General features: G+C 54.9%; 2 protein-coding genes across 3 annotated transcripts; both read right to left on the bottom strand.

Moving 5' to 3' along the window:
• On the bottom strand, positions 859 to 3,546 carry GJA4 (gap junction protein alpha 4). Its single transcript, XM_018041202.1, has 2 exons — positions 3,462 to 3,546; positions 859 to 2,388 (listed from the first exon to the last, which is right to left on the bottom strand). Exon 2 carries the CDS (start codon positions 2,369 to 2,371, stop codon positions 1,370 to 1,372), a length of 1,002 nt encoding a protein of 333 aa, XP_017896691.1. The 5' UTR covers positions 2,372 to 2,388; positions 3,462 to 3,546; the 3' UTR covers positions 859 to 1,369.
• GJB3 (gap junction protein beta 3) lies at positions 13,431 to 19,363 on the bottom strand. Of its 2 annotated transcripts, none has more exons than XM_018041187.1 (2): positions 18,633 to 19,363; positions 13,431 to 14,998 (listed from the first exon to the last, which is right to left on the bottom strand). In XM_018041187.1, exon 2 carries the CDS (start codon positions 14,962 to 14,964, stop codon positions 14,152 to 14,154), a length of 813 nt encoding a protein of 270 aa, XP_017896676.1. In that variant the 5' UTR covers positions 14,965 to 14,998; positions 18,633 to 19,363; the 3' UTR covers positions 13,431 to 14,151. The 2 variants fall into 2 exon arrangements, with proteins under 2 accessions (XP_017896676.1, XP_013818325.2); XM_013962871.2 differs by lacking the exon at positions 18,633 to 19,363 and adding an exon at positions 17,960 to 18,031.

Genomic DNA, 19,674 nt, shown 5'->3' with positions numbered 1-19,674 from the left:
GAGCCAGTTCAATTGCTTTTTTTTCCCCCTGAAACCTTTGTGACTCAGAGGCAAGATTCCATTCCTCCACTGGACCCTGACAGTCCTGTGCACCTCTCTGCACGGCCACTGTCTGTCCTGAGTTTTAGGTGCATGGGGAGGAGGCATGATGCAGGTCCTTAAGTTGCTCCTTCTGGTGGGCAGACAAGAAAGGGCCAAGGCAGCAGGGGTAAGTGGTCTAAACCTGCCTCCCCAAACACCAAGGACTGCAGGCCCACTTGAGCCAGACTCTGAAGGGCTTGGCTGGCAGGCAGGTGAAGAGTGTTAATTGCTCAGTCATGTCTGACTCTGCAAACCCCCTGTACTGTAGCCCACCAGGCTCCTCAGTCTATGGGATTCTCCAGGCAAGAATACTAGAATGGGTTGCCATTCCCTTCTCCAGGGGCTCTTCCTGACCCAGGGACTGGACCTGGGCCTCCCACATTGAAGGCAGATTTCTTTACCCTCTGAGCCACCAGGGAAGCCCAGGGCAGGTGAGGAGCAGTGTCCAGTAAGGAAGCACACTGCAGTGGGGAGCATGGCCGGGGCGCTGGATGGCCTAGGGCAGGATGAGGACAGACACTGTTTAGGCCACTGATTAATGGACAGGTTGAAGGGGCTGGGACAGTGAGGATGGAAAGAAGAGTCTGGTGCTGAGGCAAATAATTTCAGAAGGCAGTGTTCAGGACTCAGAGCTGCTGAGAGGTGATATGTAGGAGTTTGAGGGTTTAAGGCGCTGGCTGGTGTTGGGATTGCAGAGGCAAGGAACCGTGGGCAAAGCAACTGTCCTCCAACCCCCCACGCCAAAGTACATCATGACAGTATCAACACACACCTCACTTGTGATCAAGTCCTGTTTATTTTAGAAGGATAAACAGTGGAAGTAGGAAGGAGTGATGAGAACAAGACCCCACTCCCCTTGACAGGGCCAGATCCAGCACAGGCTGTGTGTGTGTGTGATCAAGGCTGACCCAGCAGCCTCCGCCAGCCTTTCCTGAGAGGACAGGGTGTGCAGACAGCCCGGGTGGAGGTGAATCTGCCACGGGGGTGAGGGTGCGGTAAGTTGTCTCCGAATCCCTCTGAACCAGGTGAAAAAGACGAAAGGGCTCAAACACCCTTGGCTAAGAGCACCCCACGCTGGCTCTGTTCATGCCTGGGACAAAGCCACGTTCTGGAGGGGAAAGTGTGGTGCCGTCTGGTCATTAGGAAGGACGCAGTTGTCAAGAACAACATGCAAGGAGGCTCTCTGGCCAGCCAGCACCTGTTTCCCCCAGCCATCTCCGTGGAACCTTGCATTAAAGGCAGCAAGACTTCCCAGGCCCCGCTGCGGGGTGATGGAAGCCTCAGGCCCTTACACATACTGTTTCTTGGAAGCAGAGCTGCTGGGGCGACTGGGGGATTTCCGGCCAGTCTGAGGGGGTGGGTCCAGGAAGAGGGGGGCTCTGGAAGAAGCCAGCCTCTCCTCCGTAGTCAGGTTGGCCCAGTTCTGCTCACTGGACGACAGCCCGTTGTAGGTGGGGCACGGCGGGGATGAGGGCCCCTCGCCCATGGGGAGGTAGAAGAAGACCTGGTCGGCGTAAGGCTCCGAGGATGTGCCCGGGGCTGGAGGCGCATCCTGGCGCTGCCGGGCCCTCACCCCCCGGCTGAGGCAGCGGCACAGCAGGTACGCCAGCTCCAGCAGGTTGAGCACCAGGGAGATGAGTCCGACCACCAGCATGAAGATGATGAAGATAGTCTTCTCTGTGGGGCGAGAGACGAAGCAGTCCACGAGGTAGGGGCAGGGTGAGCGCTGGCACACAAACACAGGCTCCATGGTCCAGCCATAGAGACGCCACTGGCCGTACAGGAAGCCCGCCTCCAGCACGCTCTTGCAGAGCACGCTGGCCACATAGGTGCCCATCAGCGCCCCGCGGATCCGCAGGTGACCGTCTTCCGCCACCGAGATCTTGGCCATCTGGCGCTCTATGGCTGCCAGCGCCCGCTCCACGCGTGGGTCCTTGGCTGGCAGCGCCCGGAGCTCCCCCTCCTTCTGCCGAAGGCGCTCCTCGCGCCGAGACAGGTAGATGACGTGGCCCAGGTAGACCAGGGTGGGCGTGCTGACGAAGAGGAACTGCAGCACCCAGTAGCGGATGTGGGAGATGGGGAAGGCCTGGTCGTAGCAGACATTGGTGCAGCCTGGCTGGGCCGTGTTACACTCGAAATCCGACTGCTCGTCGCCCCACACCGACTCGCCGGCCAGGCCCAGGATGAGAATGCGGAAGATGAAAAGGACCGTCAGCCAGATCTTGCCCACCACGGTCGAGTGCTCCTGGACCTGGTCTAGCAGCTTCTCAAGGAAGCCCCAGTCGCCCATGGCTCCCGGGCCTCCGTCTGCAGGGAGGCATAAGACACGGTCAGTGTCCTCCTTCTCAGCTGTCCTAGCAACAGGCCTGCGGGAAACTGAGCTCTCGGAGGGGAAGGGACTGGCCTGGGGGCTCACACCCAGCAGGACTGAAAGCAGACCTTTGGCTGATGGCTGCTAAGCTCTGGTAAGGGTACAGCTAAGAGCCCTGCCTAGTCCCACCTGGGTCCCTCCTGACCCAGCCGAAGGAGCTCTGGATCCAGGTGAGCCTCCTGAGCCTAAGGGAACAGAGAATTTGAGGAACCCATCCAAGGTCACACAGCTGCGCCATGCCCCTCCTCCCTTCGCCCCAGGACAGGCTGTCCCCAGACAGTGAAGGGGAGGTGGTGGTGATAACTTAAGCTTCCCAGGGGGCCCAAAGCCTCAGGTCCCCTCTCCCTCCCCAGCAGCTCTCACCCAGCTGGCCTCGCTCTAACCTCTGAGTCCCTGGTGAAGGCATGCTGGACACTCAAGGCAGCATCCTGCATTAGCTCCACCTGTCAGCAATAGCGGCCACCTGCCGCTTAAGTACCCACTCTTGATCTCGAGTCCCCTTTCTCCACTCCCTCCCCCTGCCAAAGCTGTTGCTGCCGGATTCTAGGCTCTTGAAAGGAACTGTCATAGCAGGGTGGAGGCACAGGCCACAGAGTTCCCAGAACTTCAGGGGGAGAGTCCGGTGGGGGGAGGAAGGTGGGGGAAAAGGGATGGGGAGGTGCTTCTTTGTGGGAGCAAAGCGGTTTACAGCCGGGCTCTGGAGCCAGACCTGGGTTCAAATCCTGCCTCTCCTGCTAACGGAGACCTCGGAGAAGTGCCGGCCCCTTAGTACCTCAGTCTCCTCTCCTGGAAAATGTTAACATTCCTACTTCCGAAGGTTATGAGGGTCCAGCGAGAGACGGCAGGAACCCGGCTTAGCCTCTGAGGCCAGCCCAGGTAGGCTGGGTGAGCCAGGCCCGCGGTGGGTGCCCCCCGCAGCAGCCCTCCGCCCCTGGCAGGTGGCCCCCTGTCCCTTGCCCGCTGGTCCGCTGGCAGGTGGCGCCCCAGCGCGCCCCCCAGCCCAACTCACCGCCGGCCTGCGGGCGGCCCAGGTGGCGGAGGGGACGCAAGTCGGCCGGAGCGGCGCCCGCGGGAGCCCTGCTGGACGGCGCCGGGCGGCGGGGGCGCCTTAAATAGCGCGCGGGGCGGGGTGGGGGCAGGAAGCGGCGGGCGGGCGGCGGGCGCTGTTCCGAGCGGGAGGTGGGGGGCGGGACGGGAGGCGCGGGCTCCCTGAAGCCACTCTCAAGAAAAGGGCCCGGGAGGTGCCACTGGGAGTCGGGGGCGAGGAGCGTGGGGGAGAGACTGCTTCTTTGGCTGTGCAACAGAGAGGTCTCCGGAGGGATGATGTTTTCCAGGGTGGCTGCATGCGAAAGGATTACAGCCAGAACTTTCTGACCTCAGGCAGCTGTCCTGGGAGGCTCTGAGAGATGGGCAGGTGGGGGTGAGGGTATGGGGCCTCCTGGGAAGGGCAGCTCCTTGACCGTGGGGGCCTCTCGCTCTTGTTGAGAGGGAGAAGACCCCCTCATTTGTGGGGTGGCCACTGTGTGCCCAGAGCCATACCAGGACTTGATAATGAAGCCTCCTTAGGGCATGGGAGAGAGGGGGTTATAATCTGCCTTCCCTAGTGTCTGTGGTGAAGCTGGGGGTCTCTAGTCAGCCCCTGTTCTTGCTGAGATCTTAAACATCCCCATTCTTGGGAAGGCTGCACCATCAGAGGGCAAGCAATGCCATGGTCCACTAGAGATAGGACGAGGGGCGAGGGGTGGGGGGGGTAGGGTGTGGGGGACTCTCCTGACCTTCAGCTTGGACCTCATCCTCATGGCTCTAAATGTGGGGTGGGGGGAGGCATCCTAAAGAAGTGAAGAGGTGGGCAGGGCCCGCCTGTTGTTCATTCAGGCATTCTGTGAACATCCATGGGCTGCAGGCGTTGTCTGTGGAGCTGGGGAGTTGAGCATAAACCAGCCAGATGTGGTCCCTGGCCTGTTACTCTCACTGGCTAGAGGAGACAGGCAGGAACTGTGCCCATCGGCCCTTGGGGAAGAGTAAAGATGCGAAGTTCCCCTGACTCGGGGGGCTCAGTTAGGAATGTTTCCTGGAGGAGACAGCATTAGCCAGGGGGATGGGAATAATCAGGAGTCTCTAATAGGAATAGAAAAGAGTTTTATTTGAGCCACACTGACTATTCTTGCCCAGGAGACAGCCTCTGATAACTCGGTGCAACTGCTCGGGAGAAGCACGATTTTTCAGCACAGTTTATATCTTGTTGGAACAAAGAACGTCAAACAAGTCAGGGATACTTCAAAGTTGCGAAAAAAACAAAACCAAAACCCACGAAATCACAGATCAGCAGTACACAGAGTCAGTACGGCCTTGGCACCTGGGAAGAAAATCTTATCATCGAAGGAGTAGCGGCATTGGTGTTCCAGAAAGGCAGGCATGATGTAACCTTTATTTTTAACATGAACATTCTTTACTTCTGGTCAATGCACCCTTTTCTTTCATAATTAAAGCACATGTACAATGTGTGTTTGATAGGGCCACAAACAGGATGTTTTAGTTAGCATAAAATTCGAATTAACTCTTGCATAAGCTGTGGCTTCCCCATACTTAGATATGTGAAACTCTTATCAGCCAGGTGGAGGGTGGGGAGAATATTCTAGGCAAAAGAACTGCAGGAACAAAGGCTGCCAGGTCCTGAGGCTGTATCTGCCTTGGTGGGAGAGGGTGTAGGGCCTAGAACTTGAGGCTGTTGTTGACCCCTGGGCCCTTAGGTAAGTTGCTTACACACTGGTGCCTCAGCGTATTCCTCTGTAGATTGGGGACATAATAGATGCTACCCGTAGGGCTGATGGGAGATCCAATCAAAGTTTACAGCATAATATTAGTACACAGAAAGTTTTCCAATGGGTGGTGGCTAAAAACGTTGTAACAAAACATTTCTGTGACCGAAAGGGTTGGTGGGTGGGTCTTGGCGGGAGCAGAAAGCGCCGAGAGGGAGGCAGCTCAGGTGGAATATTGGTGAAGGATGGGGCAGCTCAGGAAATGGGATGTGGAAGGTGGTGTCTGAGGCTGGGTGGCAAAAAGGTCCTGCGTTTCTCCACAGCAGGATTCAGCCTGTGAACTCCCGGTATCCCATGATGGGTCCCCAAGGGTCCTGCCTTTGGAGGACCTCTGGGGCACCAAGTGTGGTGGGCTCAGCTCTGACCTCAGAACTTTCAGGATCGGGCTGAGCTGACTTCCCGTTCCAGGCCTGTCCCTGAGGACCATGCTGAGCTGAGCCTCCTGGACTTCCAGAGCTGACAACTGCGCCTACTAAATTCTGACCTCTGAGGGCATGAGAACTGAGGTCCCTGGAGGCGGGTTCTCGCCACGCCCCCACTGCAGCCTCTGCTCCCAGAGTTCCTCTCCTGTGGCTGGCTCTCCCAGAGCCGGATCTGATCTGATCCCATCTACTGGGAAGGAGGGAAGAGCTGCCTTCACCCTTCCCCAGGGGCTCTGGAGGTCAGAGTTTGAATGACCCTGCCCCTTCCGGGAAGGGATGAGCCGGGGTCAGCCAAGACAATCCCACACCTGGCCCTTCCACCTGGGAAACATCCTTAGATCTCCACACTCCCCACCGTTCCTACTGCCCTGACCCTGTGTAGGCCACCATCTCAGTGGCCTCCCAACTGGTCTCCTGGCTGCCCGCCCAGCCTCCACCCTTCCCCAGAAATCAGACCACACACCACCCTGCTTAAAATCCTCCTTTGCCTCCTGGCCTCAGCCACCTCTGCAGCCTCCTCCCTCTTCCCCTTTCTTTCAACCATCCAGCCATACTTGACTGTTGCCTTTGTCTGTGCTGTTCCCTCTCACCTCATGCGCTCAGCCATTCGGGACTTTGCTCCAGGTCCTTTCTCCTAGAAGTTCCCCTTGCTGGCCTCCTCTGGTTAGGCGTGCCCTCGGTGGCTCACCTACCGCCCCCGGGCACACTGTTGAGTTGTGTTAAGTTCATTCACATTGTTGTGCAGTGGATCTCTAGAGCATTTTCAGCTTGCAAAACGGAATCTCTAGAGATGGAACACTCCCATTTCCCAGGGTGCATTGCTTACTTGTGTTTCTTACTCCTCCCCTGGTGGGTTGTGAGCCCCTTGAAGGCAGGTGACTGAGTCCTGTTTACATGCCCAGCCTGTAGCAGGGAACCAGGCTCATATATAAATTTGTGAATCCATAAATTATTTACTGAGGACTAAACACTGGAGCTCAACCAGGGAACAGCAATAACACAAATCCCCGTCTTGTGGGCTTTACAGACAAAATACAGAACCTGTTAGAGGGTGATAGAGGGTGATACCTGGTAGGTGGAGAGTAAAGCAGGAAAGGAGGATCAGGGCGTGGCGGTGGGGGTGGGGGAGGGCTTTGATTTTGAACAGGAGAGGTGCCAAGTTCTTAAAAAGCAGCTGGCCTTTGTTGTGGACCCTGAAGGGAAAGAGGGAGCCCTGTGGCTCTCTAGGAGAAAGCACATTCCAGGCAGAGGGAAAGAGAGAGCAAAGGTCCTGAGGCAGGAAGGTGCCTGGTGTTTCCTGCTTGAGGGAACAGCAAGAAGGTCAACATGACGTTGAGGTCAGCAAGGAGGAGAGATGGGTTCGCAAAGGGAACAGGTGGGACAAATCCTGTGGGTCTCTACAGGCCTTTAGAGGTTTGGGGCAGAGGAGTGACACAGCCTGACTTAGGTTTTAGGGGACGCTCTGACCACCTTCCTGGAACTAGACTGTGGGAGTGGGTGGTGGATGCAGACGGCCTCCCTCAACAGAGGGCTCGCTGCGCAGCTGTGCGGAGCGTGGCCAGCTGACAGCCCCCAGCTGTTGGCACTTGCAGGTCTGCTTCAGCGGCGCAGGTGGCCAGGCCCTGCTGGAGTGGCCCCAGGCAATGGCTGAGCCAAGTGTGGTCAAGGGTCGGGCCATTTCCATGCAACATGGGACTTCTCTCACCCACTGCCTTTGTCTGATGGACACACAGCTCCCACAGACGAGTCTTATTGTTCGGTTCTGTTCCTCCCCTTTCCGTTGATGCCCTTTTGCTCTCCTAATTCTTCTGCAGCATCTACAGAGTCGGGGGGCAGGAAGCAGGGAGACTGTTGCAGTGATCCCTGAGTGATGACGGGGGTGTCTCAGCCCAGGCTGGTGTAACAACACACAGACTGGGTGGTTTAAACAACAGAGCTTTACTTCCCATGGTTCTGAGGCTGGAAGTCCAAGATCAGGGTGGCAGCCTTGTTGGGTTCCTGGTGAAGGCCCTTTTCCTGGTTTATGCTGGACTGTCTTCTTAGTGTGTCCTCATGTGGCAGCGAGCGAGGGAGAGAGAGACCATCGCCCCCATGTCTCTTCTCATCAGAGCACAGATCCACCCTCATGGCCCATCACTTCCCAAAGGCCCTACCTGTTAATACCACGGCACTGGAAATTAGCATTTCAACAAATGAGTTCTGGGAGGACACAAACATTTTGTCTGTATCAAGGGGCTTGGATCAGGGTGATGAATACAAAATAATCTATTGGCCTTGGGCTGCCGGCTGGCTGTCACACCATGCAGCTGATGTAAACTTGAAGTGTGTATACGAAATCTACATCATCAACATAAGCACTGTTGAAGGAAGCTTGCAGTGAATCTACCTAGTGGGAGAAGAGGACAGAGAGGTGCGTACCTTCAGAAGAAATAGAGGAAAACAATAGAATGGGAAAGACTAGAGATCTCTTCAAGAAAATTAGAGATACCAAGGGAACATTTCATGCAAAGATGGGCACAGTAAAGGACAGAAATGGTATGGACCTAACAGAAGCAGAAGATATTAAGAAGAGGTGGCAAGAATACACAGAAGAACTATACAAAATAGGCTTCATGACCCAGATAACAACAACAGTGTGATCATTCACCGAGAGCCAGACATCCTGGAATGTGAAGTCAAGTGGGCCTTAGGAAGCATCACTATGATCAAAGCTAGTGGAGGTGATGGAATTCCAGTTGAGCTATTTCAAATCCTAAAAGATGATGCTGGGAAAGTGCTGCACTCAATATGCCAGCAAATCTGGAAGACTCAGCAGTGGCCACAGGACTGGAAAGATCAGTTTTCATCCCAATCCCAAAGAAAGACAATGCCAAAGAATGTTCAAACTAGCACACAATTGCACTCATCTCACATGCTAGCAAAGTAATGCTCAAAATTCTCCAAGCCAGGCTTCAACAGTACACAAACCGTGAACTTCCAGATGTTCAAGCTAGATTTAGAAAAGGCAGAGGAACCAGAGATCAAATTGCCACTGTTGGATCATCAAAAAAGCAAGAGAGTTCCAGAAAAACATCTACTTCTGCTTATTGACTATGCCAAAGCCTTTGACTGTGTGGATCACAACAAACTGTGGAAAATTCTGAAAGAGATGGGAATACCAGACCACCTGATTTGCCTCCTGAGAAATCTGTATGCAGGTCAGGAAGCAACAGTTAGAACTGGACATGGAACAACAGACTGGTTCCAAATTGGGAAAAGAGTACATCAAGGCTGTATATTGTCACCCTGCTTATTTAACTTATATGCAGAGTACATCATGAGAAATGCTGGGGTGGATGAAGCACAAGCTGGAATCAAGGTTGCTGGGAGAAATGTCAATAACCTCAGATATGCAGATGACACCACCCTTATGGCAGAAAGTGAAGAGGAACTAAAAAGCCTTTTGATGTAAGTGAAAGGAGAGTGAAAACGTTGGCTTAAAGCTCAACATTCAGAAAACTAAGATCATGGCATCCGGTCCCATCACTTGTACATCATGAGAAACGCTGGACTGGAAGAAACACAAGCTGGAATCAAGATTGCCGGGAGAAATATCAATAACCTCAGATATGCAGATGACACCACCCTTATGGCAGAAAGTGAAGCAGAGCTAAAAAGCCTTTTTTTTTTTTTTAAAAAAAAAACCTCTTGATGAAAGTGAAAGAGGAGAGTGAAAAAGTTGGCTTAAAGCTCAACATTTAGAAAACGAAGATCATGGCATCTGGTCCCATCACTTCATGGGAAATAGATGGAGAAACAGTGGAAACTGTGTCAGACTTTATTTTCCTGGGCTTCAAAATCACTGCAGATGGTGACTGCAGCCATGAAAGTAAGAGACGCTTACTCCTTGGAAGAAAAGTTATGACCAACCTAGATAGTATATTCAAAAGCAGAGACATTACTTTGCCGACTAAGGTCCATCTAGTCAAGGCTATGATTTTTCCAGTAGTCATGTATAGATGTGAGAGTTCAACTGTGAAGAAGGCTGAGCGCCGAAGAATTGATGCTTTTGAACTGTGGTGTTGGAGAAGACTCTTGAGAGTCCCTTGGACTGCAAGGAGATCCAACCAGTTCATTCTGAAGAAGTTCCACCCTGGGATTTTTTGGAAGGAATGATGCTAAAGCTGAAGCTCCAGTACTTTGGCCACCTGATGTGAAGAGTTGACCATTGGAAAAGAGTTGGATGCTGGGAGGGATTGGGGGCAGGAGGAGAAGGGGATGACAGAGGATGAGATGGCTGGATGGCATCACGGACTTGATGGATGTGAGTCTGAGTAAACTCCGGGAGATGGTGATGAACAGGGAGGCCTGGCGTGCTGCGATTCATGGGATCGCAAAGAGTTGGACATGACTGAGCGACTGAACTGAGCTGAACTGAAGATCATGGCATCTGGTCCCATCAGTCCATGGCAAATAGATGGGGAAACAGTGGAAAAAGTGGCAGACTTTATTTTGGCGGGCTCCAAAATCACTGCAGATGGTGACCGCAGCCATGAAATTAAAAGATGCTTGCTCCTTGGAAGGGAAGTTATGACCAACCTAGACAGTTTATTAAAAAGCAGAGATATTACTTTGCCAACAAAGGTCCATCTAGTCAAAGCTATGGTTTTTCTAGTAGTTATGTGTGGATGTGAGAGCTGGATCATAAAGAAAGCTGAGTGCCAAAGAATTGATGCTTTTGAACTGTGGTGTTGAAGAAGACTCTTGAGAGTCCCTTGGACTGTAAGGAGATCCAACCAATCCATCCTTAAGGAAATCAAGCCTGAGTATTCATTGGAACGACTGATGCTGAAGCTGAAACTGCAATACTTTGGTCACTTGATATGAAGAACTGACTCATTGGAAAAGACCCTGATGTTGGGGAAGATTGAAGGCAGGAGGAGAAGGGAATGACAGAGGATGAGATGGTTGGATAGCATCACCGACTCTATGGACATCAGTTTGAGTAAGCTTCGGGAGTTGGTGATGGACAGGGAGGCCTGGCGTGCTGCAGTCCATGGGGTCTCAAAGAGTTGGACATGATGGAGCGACTGAACTGAACCCTCAGAAGAGAAGGCCAGGAGACTTGAGAGTCACCTTGTGATGGTGGTGTGTGCTGGGGACTCTGGATGGTGAATAGTAACTCAACACACGTTGGATGGATGGAATTTGTGAATGGCACTGGTGGGGTCAGCTCTCAGTCCCAAGGTGGGATGCTCAGGGCTGGACTATTTCCTCATCTGTGGTCTGGGCCCACAGCCTGGAGAAGTGGGGCCAGGACTGGAGGCTCAGTCCATGCTGGGATAACTGGTGGTATTCTCTGGTTGCTCTGACCTCCAAGCCACCCTTAACCAGGCCCTCCAAGGTGCTGGAATGCAAGGCAGTAAATAGGTGGAGATCACCCCTCCCTGGGACCTTTGCAACCATCCACTCCAAGCTGGGATTGACACAGGAGATGGCCTGGGTGGCAGACAGACTTTCCTAAGCATGGGTGTGCTTGGATACCGACTGGATATGTTAGCACTGAACTAATGTACTACTGACGCTGTCTCCTTTTATCTCTACAACAATCCTAGGAGTGGATACTATTCTGAGACCGGGCTGAATATGTTCCTTTTGTCCCTCAGATCTGCTCTGTGCCCTGGGAGCCTGAGTTGTACTGCCTCAATAGGCTTCCTTGGCCTTGTTTCTGGTTGTGTTGGGTCAGTGGGAGCCACTGGTTGGGTGAGCAGGAGATGGGAGAGTGAAGCCATGGTATTTGATTGCTGTGCTTCGATGCATCCTTGCAGCTCCTGTGTAGCAACCCCATCCATTGCTCCTAGCCCCAGAGTACCATTTGTGGGTTTCCTTAATCATGCCCATACCTATGGGGCTCCCCAGGTGGCGCTAGTGGCAAAGAATCCGCCTGCCAATGCAGAGACACAGGAGACGATCCCTGGGTTGGGAAGATCCCCTGGAGGAGGGCATGGCAACCCACTCCAGTATTCTTGCCTGGAGAATCCCATGGACAGAGGCACCTGGCAGGCTATAGTCCGTAGGGTCACAAAGAGTCAGATATGACTGAGCAACTCACACACACACACACACACACACACACACACACACACACACACATACACGGCCCATACCTTCAAAAACAGTCCCTCAAGGAAAACTCTTTGCATCTCCTTGGTTTGAATGTGCCGTCTTATTTCTTTGAGAGCCTGACTAATTCCCATTGTATTGATGACAAGACTGAGGTTCTGAAAGCCTGCTCAAGGTGCAGTGTGGTGAAGTTGTGGTCCTGAAGTGGTTAAGCTATGATTCAATCTGGGAGGTGGGTGTCAGCCCAGCCCTGGGCCCTTTAAACTTGGCTGGCTTATCCACCCGGGTCATGGCCACACAGGAGAGCAAAGGTGAACCCCAGCCTGTTCTGTCGACGCAATGACCGGTCCCTTTCCCTGCCTGCATTAGCTCTTGGCTCCCTGCCTCCTGGATTTCTGGCTCCTGGCCTTGGCTTTGATAGTTACTAAATGTTCCTCTGGTTAGTATAACCTTGCACCCCCTTTTGCTTTCCATCCTGACCTGGCTTGGGTGTTGGGTGTTCCTTAAATTTCAGGTCAGCACATGGTGTTGGGAGCGGGGCTGGGAACCACCTGGGCTTGGTTAATGCAGGGCATGAGAAAATCTGTCTCCCTGAGACTCTGAGCTCCCTGGGCTCAGATCCTACTCCCCGGCACAGTCCTTGTGTCTGCCGGGGAGCCTGGGATGGAGAAAATGCTCAGGGCAATGGAAGGAGCTGGACGGTACTTGGGTGAGGCTGGGCTGCACGCTGTTGGAGAAGCCTGTGGTGAGCACACACAGGAGTGAAAAGTATGAGTAACAGGGATTTTGTGTACATAGGGTGGGGCACCGGTTGTGGATGGCAGTGATCAGGTTACAAAGAGGGCGGTGTGGTTTGTCTTTACAACCAGAGGGCTGTGATTGTGTGTGCTCAGAGCAGAGTCTGGTTGTAAAGTAGCGGTCCTGTTGTAGAGGGAGCACAGCGCCCTCTTGTGACCACATAGGCAATCACAGCATATATATCTGTAGGATAGCACCTGGGTCAACCCAGCCCAAGCCTGGAGCTCTGTCCTCTTCAGAGTGCTACCTTCTCTGCCCTCAGGGTCTTGTGGGTGGGTTGGGTTTAGTTGGACTTCCCTGGTGGCTCAGAGGGTACAGTGTCTGCCTGGAATGCGGGAGACCTGGGTTTGATCCCTGGGTTGGGAAGATTCCCTGGAGAAGGAAATGGCAACCCACTCCAGTACTCTTGCCTGGAGAATCCCATGGAGGGAGGAGCCTGGTAGGCTACAGTCCATGGGGTCGCAAAGAGTCAGACACGCAAAGAGTCACAACTGAGCGACTTCACTTTCATTCAGGGTGTGTTGAGCTTGCTGTGCCTGGGGTCATGCAAATAGAGCTGCTTGGTGGCATTTGGTGGAAGATTTGGGCTGGCGATATGATCTGGGGAAGTGTTAGTTGCTCAGTCATGTCCGACTCTTTGCCACCCATGGACTGTAGCCTGCTAGGCTCCTCCGTCCATGGAATTTTCCAGGCAAGAATACTGGAGTGGGTTGCCATTTCCTTCTCCAGGGTATCTTCCCGACCAAACCCTGGTCTCCTGCATTGCAGGCAGGTTCTTTACTGTCTGAGCCACCAGGGAAGTGGGTGCGAGCATGGGAGAAAAGAGGAGAGCCGACCTGTATAAAACACAGCCTTTATTGATTTCAATGAAAATGCCTTGGGGATGTTCCTATCAGTACATCCATCTCAAGTCCCTGAAAGGCTGGCACCAGACTGAGCACAGTGTGGAAGGAAGATGGGAGCAAAGCTGCCTGAGGCTGGAGGAATGACTGGGGGTGCGGGGACTTCCTGGAGGGCAGTGGTGACCCAGAGCCTCCTTCTCTTCCCAGGCTCTCCAGGCCTCCACCGCTGGGCGGACACTTCCTTTCCACCCCAGGAATCTGGGTGCCGCTCCAGAAGGAAGATGCCCTTTGGCCGGGTGCATCCAACCCAAGGCAAGCATTTTGTTTTATGGCCTCTGGGCATCTGCACTTGCTTTCCCCTGCTATGAAGCTCATCTTACCTCCCTTAAACATTCCTCCCTCGGGGAAGCCTCTCCTGATCACTCCTTCCTGGGTTAGGGGAAGCCCTGCCAAGTGTCACCTGGTAGGCAGCAGTTAACTGGCTTGTTTCAACATCTGTCTCCCAGGAGGGCTGCCACTGGGCCTGTGGTGTTACCTATACCAGATAGACAGCACAGTGCCCAGCGTTCAAAAGGAAAAAAAATCTGCTAATGAAATTGCATAGTGTAGTGAATTCAGAGTCGGGGCATGCAGCACCCGTAGGATCCCTCCACCAGCACCATACGCCCCTGCTTCTGTCCCCACGGGCAGCCCCAGGACGGCCCCCAGCCCCGCGGTCAGATGGGGGTCATGGTGGGCGCCGAAGCACAGAGCTTGTCGTCGCGGGAGTCCGGGCTCGGGTCTCCGGCCTCCAGCAGCTTGTGGTGGCAGCGGCAGGTGGAGGCCCGGCTGGCGGAGGGGGCGTGGCCGCGGCCCCCGCGCGGGCTCTTCCTGTGAAGGCTTCGCACGATCCTGTGGAAGATGAGGTAGCAGATCTCACAGAAGGTGAGCACGATGCAGACGGCAGAGGCGCCCACCATGAAGTAGGTGAAGAGCTTCTTCTCGGTGGGCCGGGCGATGTAGCAGTCCACGGTGTTGGGGCAGGGCGCCACGTTGGCGCACTGCACCAGGCGGGGCATGCCGAAGCCGTACCAGAGCGTGTGCAGCACGTAGAGGAAGAGGAACTCGATGAGGAGCTTGAAGACGAGGCTCAGCAGGTAGGTCCACCAGAGGCCGCCGTGCTTCTTGCCCGTGTCGTCGTAGAGCTTGGTGCACTGGTCGCCGTGCTTCTGCCGGTGGCGCCGCTCGCGCTCCTCGCGGTAGGCCACGTGCAGGATGACCAGCAGCGACGGGCACGTGACGAAGATGAGCTGCAGGGCCCAGAGGCGGATGTTGGAGATGGGGAAGAACTCGTCGTAGCAGACGTTGGTGCAGCCCGGCTGCTTGGTGTTGCAGTCAAAGTCTTTCTGCTCGTCCCCCCACACACGCTCCGCGGCCACCACGTAGACCAGCACGCGGAAGACGAACACCACGGACAGCCAGATGCGCCCGAAGGCTGTGGAGTACTTGTTGACTCCGCTCAGCAGGGCCTGGAGCGTCTTCCAGTCCATGGTGCCTGGGGCGGGGCGCCGGGGCCGTGCCCACCTGACAGAATAGGAAAACCCTGATGTGAACCAATAGGCCCCAGAGAACTTCTCCCTGGAGAGGGCATGGCAAGCCACTCCAGTGTTCTTGCCTGGAGAATCCCCATGGGCAGAGGAGCCTGGCAGGCTACACAGTCTAAAGGGCCGCAGAGTTGGACACGGCTGAAGCGACTTAGCACACACACATAGAGCTGTTACTGAGTGCCAGATGCCATCCTAAGTTCTTTATGTGGATGGATTCGTTTGCTCATCCCAACGACTCTGAGACATCAGGACTATTCCTACTAAGCTACAGGGAGGAAAGAGGCACAGACAGGTAAAGTAACCTGTCCAAAGTAACAGAGCTAGTGTGCTGGCAGGAAGGGAACGCACACTTGCTGATAACAATAATTATTACTTATTGAACATTTACTATGAGGCCAGGCCAGAAGCTAAACACTTTATGTATGAAAGTGAAAGTGAAGTTGCTCAGTTGTATCTGACTCTTTGCAACCTCATGGACTGTAGCCCACCAGGATCCTCAGACCATGGAATTTTCCAGGCAAGAGTACTGGAGTGGGTTGCCATATCCTTCTCCAGGGGATCTTCCTGATCCAGGGATTGAACTCAGGTCTCCGGCATTGCAGGCAGATGCTTTACTGTCTGAACCACCAGGGAACTCATTTAATCCTTATAACGACCCTGTGAGGGAGGCACTATTATGCTTCTCATTGACAGATGAAGAAATTGATAATCAAATGAGAAAATGATCGCAAAGCACTCAGTACACAGTAAGTGCTCAGTAAATGCTGGCTACTCACTGTGATATGATATCTAGAGTGGTCAAGTCACTCATTTAAAACTAGAACTGAATTCAGAGCTGGGCTGTCTAGCAGAAGGTGTCTCTCCCCTTCTCCGATGGATGTCTGCCCCAGACCAGGTTCTCAGAACTGACTTTGTTGATGCCACACTACCATCCTGTGAACCTGGGGTCATGAACCCCATTCTTCGGAGAGGATACTGGGGCTCAGAGAGGGGAAATCAACTTCCCCAAGGTCTCACAGCCAGTGGGTTGTGAAGTTAGGAGACCAATTCATGCTGAGGGGGTGCATGGAGAGGGTGATGGTCTGGTTCCCGGCGACATCAGTTCCAGGGAAAGTCCAGGGACATCCGCTGCAGGCTGTGCTGGAGCCTGAGGGGGCCCCAGCCACCCCAGCGATGCGGGAGGCCAAGGCTTTGTGGTGGGGAGCCATGCTTTGTTTAGGTCCCTGGATCACACATTTTCCTCCCAGTCCTGGCGTGACTCAGAGGGTGTGGATGGGTGGGCCTGCCTGAGTGCACCTAGTATCTGCCTAGAGGGTGTAGGAGCCTCTCCATGTGTCCATGTGGGCCTGTGAGCTCCTGGAGCTGCTGTGTGACTGAGCGTGCGCAAGGACTGCTGGGCCATCCCTGTATCGCTGCTTCTCACCCCTCCACTGCCGCCACCCTGCTCCCAGCCACCATCACCCTTGCTGGTATTCTTGCCACAGCCTCTTGGCTGGCCTAGAAGGCTTCTTGGGCTTCCCTTGTGGCTCAACTGGTAAAGAATCCACCTGCACTGAGGGAGACCTGGGTTCGATCTTTGGGTTGGGAAGATCCCCTGGAGAAGGGAAAGGCTACCCACTCCAGTGTTGTGACCTAGAGAATTCCATGGACTGTATAGTCCATAGGGTTGCAAAGAGTCGGACATAACTGAGGCACTTTCACTCACTTGGCTGGCCTAAGTGTCTGCTCCCATGCCCCCCAAGTTCATTAAGTTGAATCATGTCACTCCCTCATTTAAAACTTTCTGCTACGGCTTCCTGGGTGGCTCAGTGGTAAAGAAGCCGCCTGCCAATGCAGGGGACACGGGTTTGTGATCCCTGGTCCGGGAAGATCCCACATGCCGCAGAGCAACTAGGCCCATGTGCCACAACTATTGAGCTTGTGCTCTGGAGCCTGGGAAACGCAACTACTGAGCCTCAGAGCCACAGCCTTTGCAGCCTGAGGGTCCTAGAGCCTGTGCTCGGCAACAAGAGAAGCTACCACAATGAGACTGCGCACTGCAACAAGAGGAGCCCCTGGCTGAGACAAAGACCCAGCAAAGCAAACAACAACAACAGCAGCAGCAGCAGCAAGACAGCTTTCTACTAGCTTCTTATTACACTTAGAGTAAAACTCCGGAGTCTACATCCTCACCCTCCTCTCCTACACTCTAATGAGTGCCTCTGGGGCTTTGTAATTATTCCTGTTGCCTGGAGTGCTCTTCCTCCAGAACCTTGCATGACTGGACCCTTGTCATCACTGAGGCCTCCGCTAAAACATCTTCTAATTAGAGGCTTCCCTAGATACCTGGAGGCCCTGCCCTCCCAGTCATTCTTCTCCTGTCCCCTTTATTTTCTTCCTAGAATTTAATTACCATTAGGAATTAAAGTGAAAAAGTGAAGTCACTTAGTTATGTCCAACTCTTTGTGACCCCATGGACTGTAACCTATCAGGCTCCTCCAACCATGGGATTTTCCGGGCAAGAATACTGGAGTGGGTTGCCATTTCCTTCTCCAGGGGATCTTCCAGACCCAGGGAATTAGGAATTAAAGTATTTGTTTGATCCTCTACCTCTCTGAATTTTCATGAATTTCTGTTTCACAAGGGCAATTATTGTATATGCACTGGCAGTACCATACAATAAAACAGCGTATAAAAGTGCCACTCTCCCCCGCACCACCGTCCCCCCCACCCGCTCCTCCGTTCCTTCCGATGCCTTTGGGGAGGGGCAGTGGGAGGTATATGGAACCTGGAGCCACATCTGGATTTAAGCCTCAGCTCTACCCCTTCTCCTTGGGCGACTTCCCAGATAATCTCTTTGACTTTCTTGCCTTATCTCCAAAGGGAGAAAATAATTCCTATTTTCTTGAGCTGTTATAAGGATCATAAAAGACCGTTCCCTCCGCAGCCTGCCACTCACCTGGTGGGAGGTCAAGAAGACTGCAGTGGAGGTTGGAACCCTGTCTGCCAGCCCAGGGAGGAGAGGGGCCCTGACAGGTGTTTCCACCTGAGCCATCCCAGCCCGGCCCACCTGGGGGCTGGCCCTCCTTGGCCGCACCTTCCACGCTCCGGTCCCGTCTGCCCAGTCTTGCCTGACACGCCCTAGGAACGCGACTCACCGGCAAAGAATTTCCCTCCAAGCCGAGGCTGGGGACTGGTGGAGCCGGTTCCGGTCCCCACTGCCGTCCCCAACAGCAGCTCCCTGCGATCCGCTTTGCCCATGCCCCGGGACCTAGCCGAACCCAGCTTTCATTGCCCACTCCACAGTGCCCACCGGTCGGCCCCAGCCCCCGGGGCCGAACCCTCTCTCCCCACCCGCCACCCCCAGTTCCCGTCCGTTCCATTAAGTTTGCGCGACGTGGGAGGGGATTGTCCAGGAACCTTCGGCAGCTGGAGCCCCCACCCCGCCCAGAGCCGAGGGGGTGAGAAGGCAGCCGGGGAGTGGGGTGGGGGGAGGTCCCTTCATCTCTTCGCATGCTCTCACCTCCCAGGCTCAGCCTGGCCGGAAGGCAGGAGCAAGCCCCAGCCCCGCCCAGGGTCACCCGGGGCGCTCAGCGCGCGGTCGCAGGGTGGGGAGGCACCCCGAAGCTTACCCGCAGCTGCACGGCCAGCGGGGGAGCCAGGACCCCGCGTCCTCAAGAGCCGAAGCACCGGCGGGCACGGAGGGAGCCGCGTCTCTGCAGTCGCGGGGAGGCGCGTGGCGGCAAGCACAGCCGGGGGCGGCTTTGGGGAGGGCGAGTCCGGGGAGGAGCTCGCTAGCCGCCGGCGGCGAGGGTCGGGTTCTCGTCCCGACGCGGTGCCTGGCTCCTCCGGCGACCTTCGTCGGGGCTTGACGCTCGCTCTTCTGAGCCTCGGTTTCTTCTTCGTGTGCGAAACCGGGCCATCGGTGGCCCTGGGCAGGGCTGTGTGGCAAAGGCTCCAATGAGATTCGGGGCGTGAAGCGCTCCACACTAAGTGCCAAGTGGTCCCCGGGCCGACTGCAATCGGGACTCGCCCACGTGTGTTACCACGGCGACTGCGTCCGCGCCCTGCGGGTCACTGTCCCCGCCTGGTCCTTGGCCTCGACCCTGCGTGGGCAGCTGCCCTCCCCGAACACGTGCGTGGCTCAGGCTCCGCGTCCTGGAGTGGGGGCAGGGGCACTGGAGAACCAGGGGGGCGGGCAGGACCCCTGTGCCCGCAGCAGGAAGAGGCACTCTGCTGTGGAAAGGAGATGGAGTGGGGTGGATCCTCTGTCCAGGGATGAGGTGGGGATGGGGGGAGGTTGTTACCTGGAGTTATTGCAAGGGGCAGATTCTGTTTATGTGTGCGGGGCAGGCGGATGGGGGATCGGGGATGGTTAAGCGGGAGGTGAGGGCGCCTCGTCTGTGCTTTAGACCCCCTGAGGAGCGGGCGGGGCCTGCGGGTTGGACTGGGCTGAGAAGGGCTGGGCTCTGAAGACAAGGCCTCTTTGTCTTCTTGACTAATGTGTCATGACTAGGAACCTATGGGAGTCCCTGGGCCTCAGTCTTGTCGGAGACCCTCCAGGGTTTCCGGCCTCCTGAGAGTCTGGATCTTAGTCACCAAAGGGCCCAAGGACCCCCTGTTTGAGATGATGTTGCTAGCAGGAGGGTGGCTATGGCTTCTCCCCAAGACTGT

The sequence above is a fragment of the Capra hircus genome, chromosome 3 (genome assembly GCF_001704415.2).
Source record: "Capra hircus breed San Clemente chromosome 3, ASM170441v1, whole genome shotgun sequence".
Lineage (NCBI taxonomy): Eukaryota > Metazoa > Chordata > Mammalia > Artiodactyla > Bovidae > Capra > Capra hircus.
The sequence above is the reverse complement of the archived record's forward strand: the minus strand, read 5'-3'. Positions and strand labels throughout refer to the sequence as shown.

What these genes read in the sequence shown, in the direction of transcription:
- GJA4 (XM_018041202.1), bottom strand. Translation starts at nt 2,371, where the DNA reads ATGGGCGACTGGGGCTTCCTTGAGAAGCTGCTAGACCAGGTCCAGGAG.
- GJB3 (XM_018041187.1), bottom strand. Translation starts at nt 14,964, where the DNA reads ATGGACTGGAAGACGCTCCAGGCCCTGCTGAGCGGAGTCAACAAGTAC.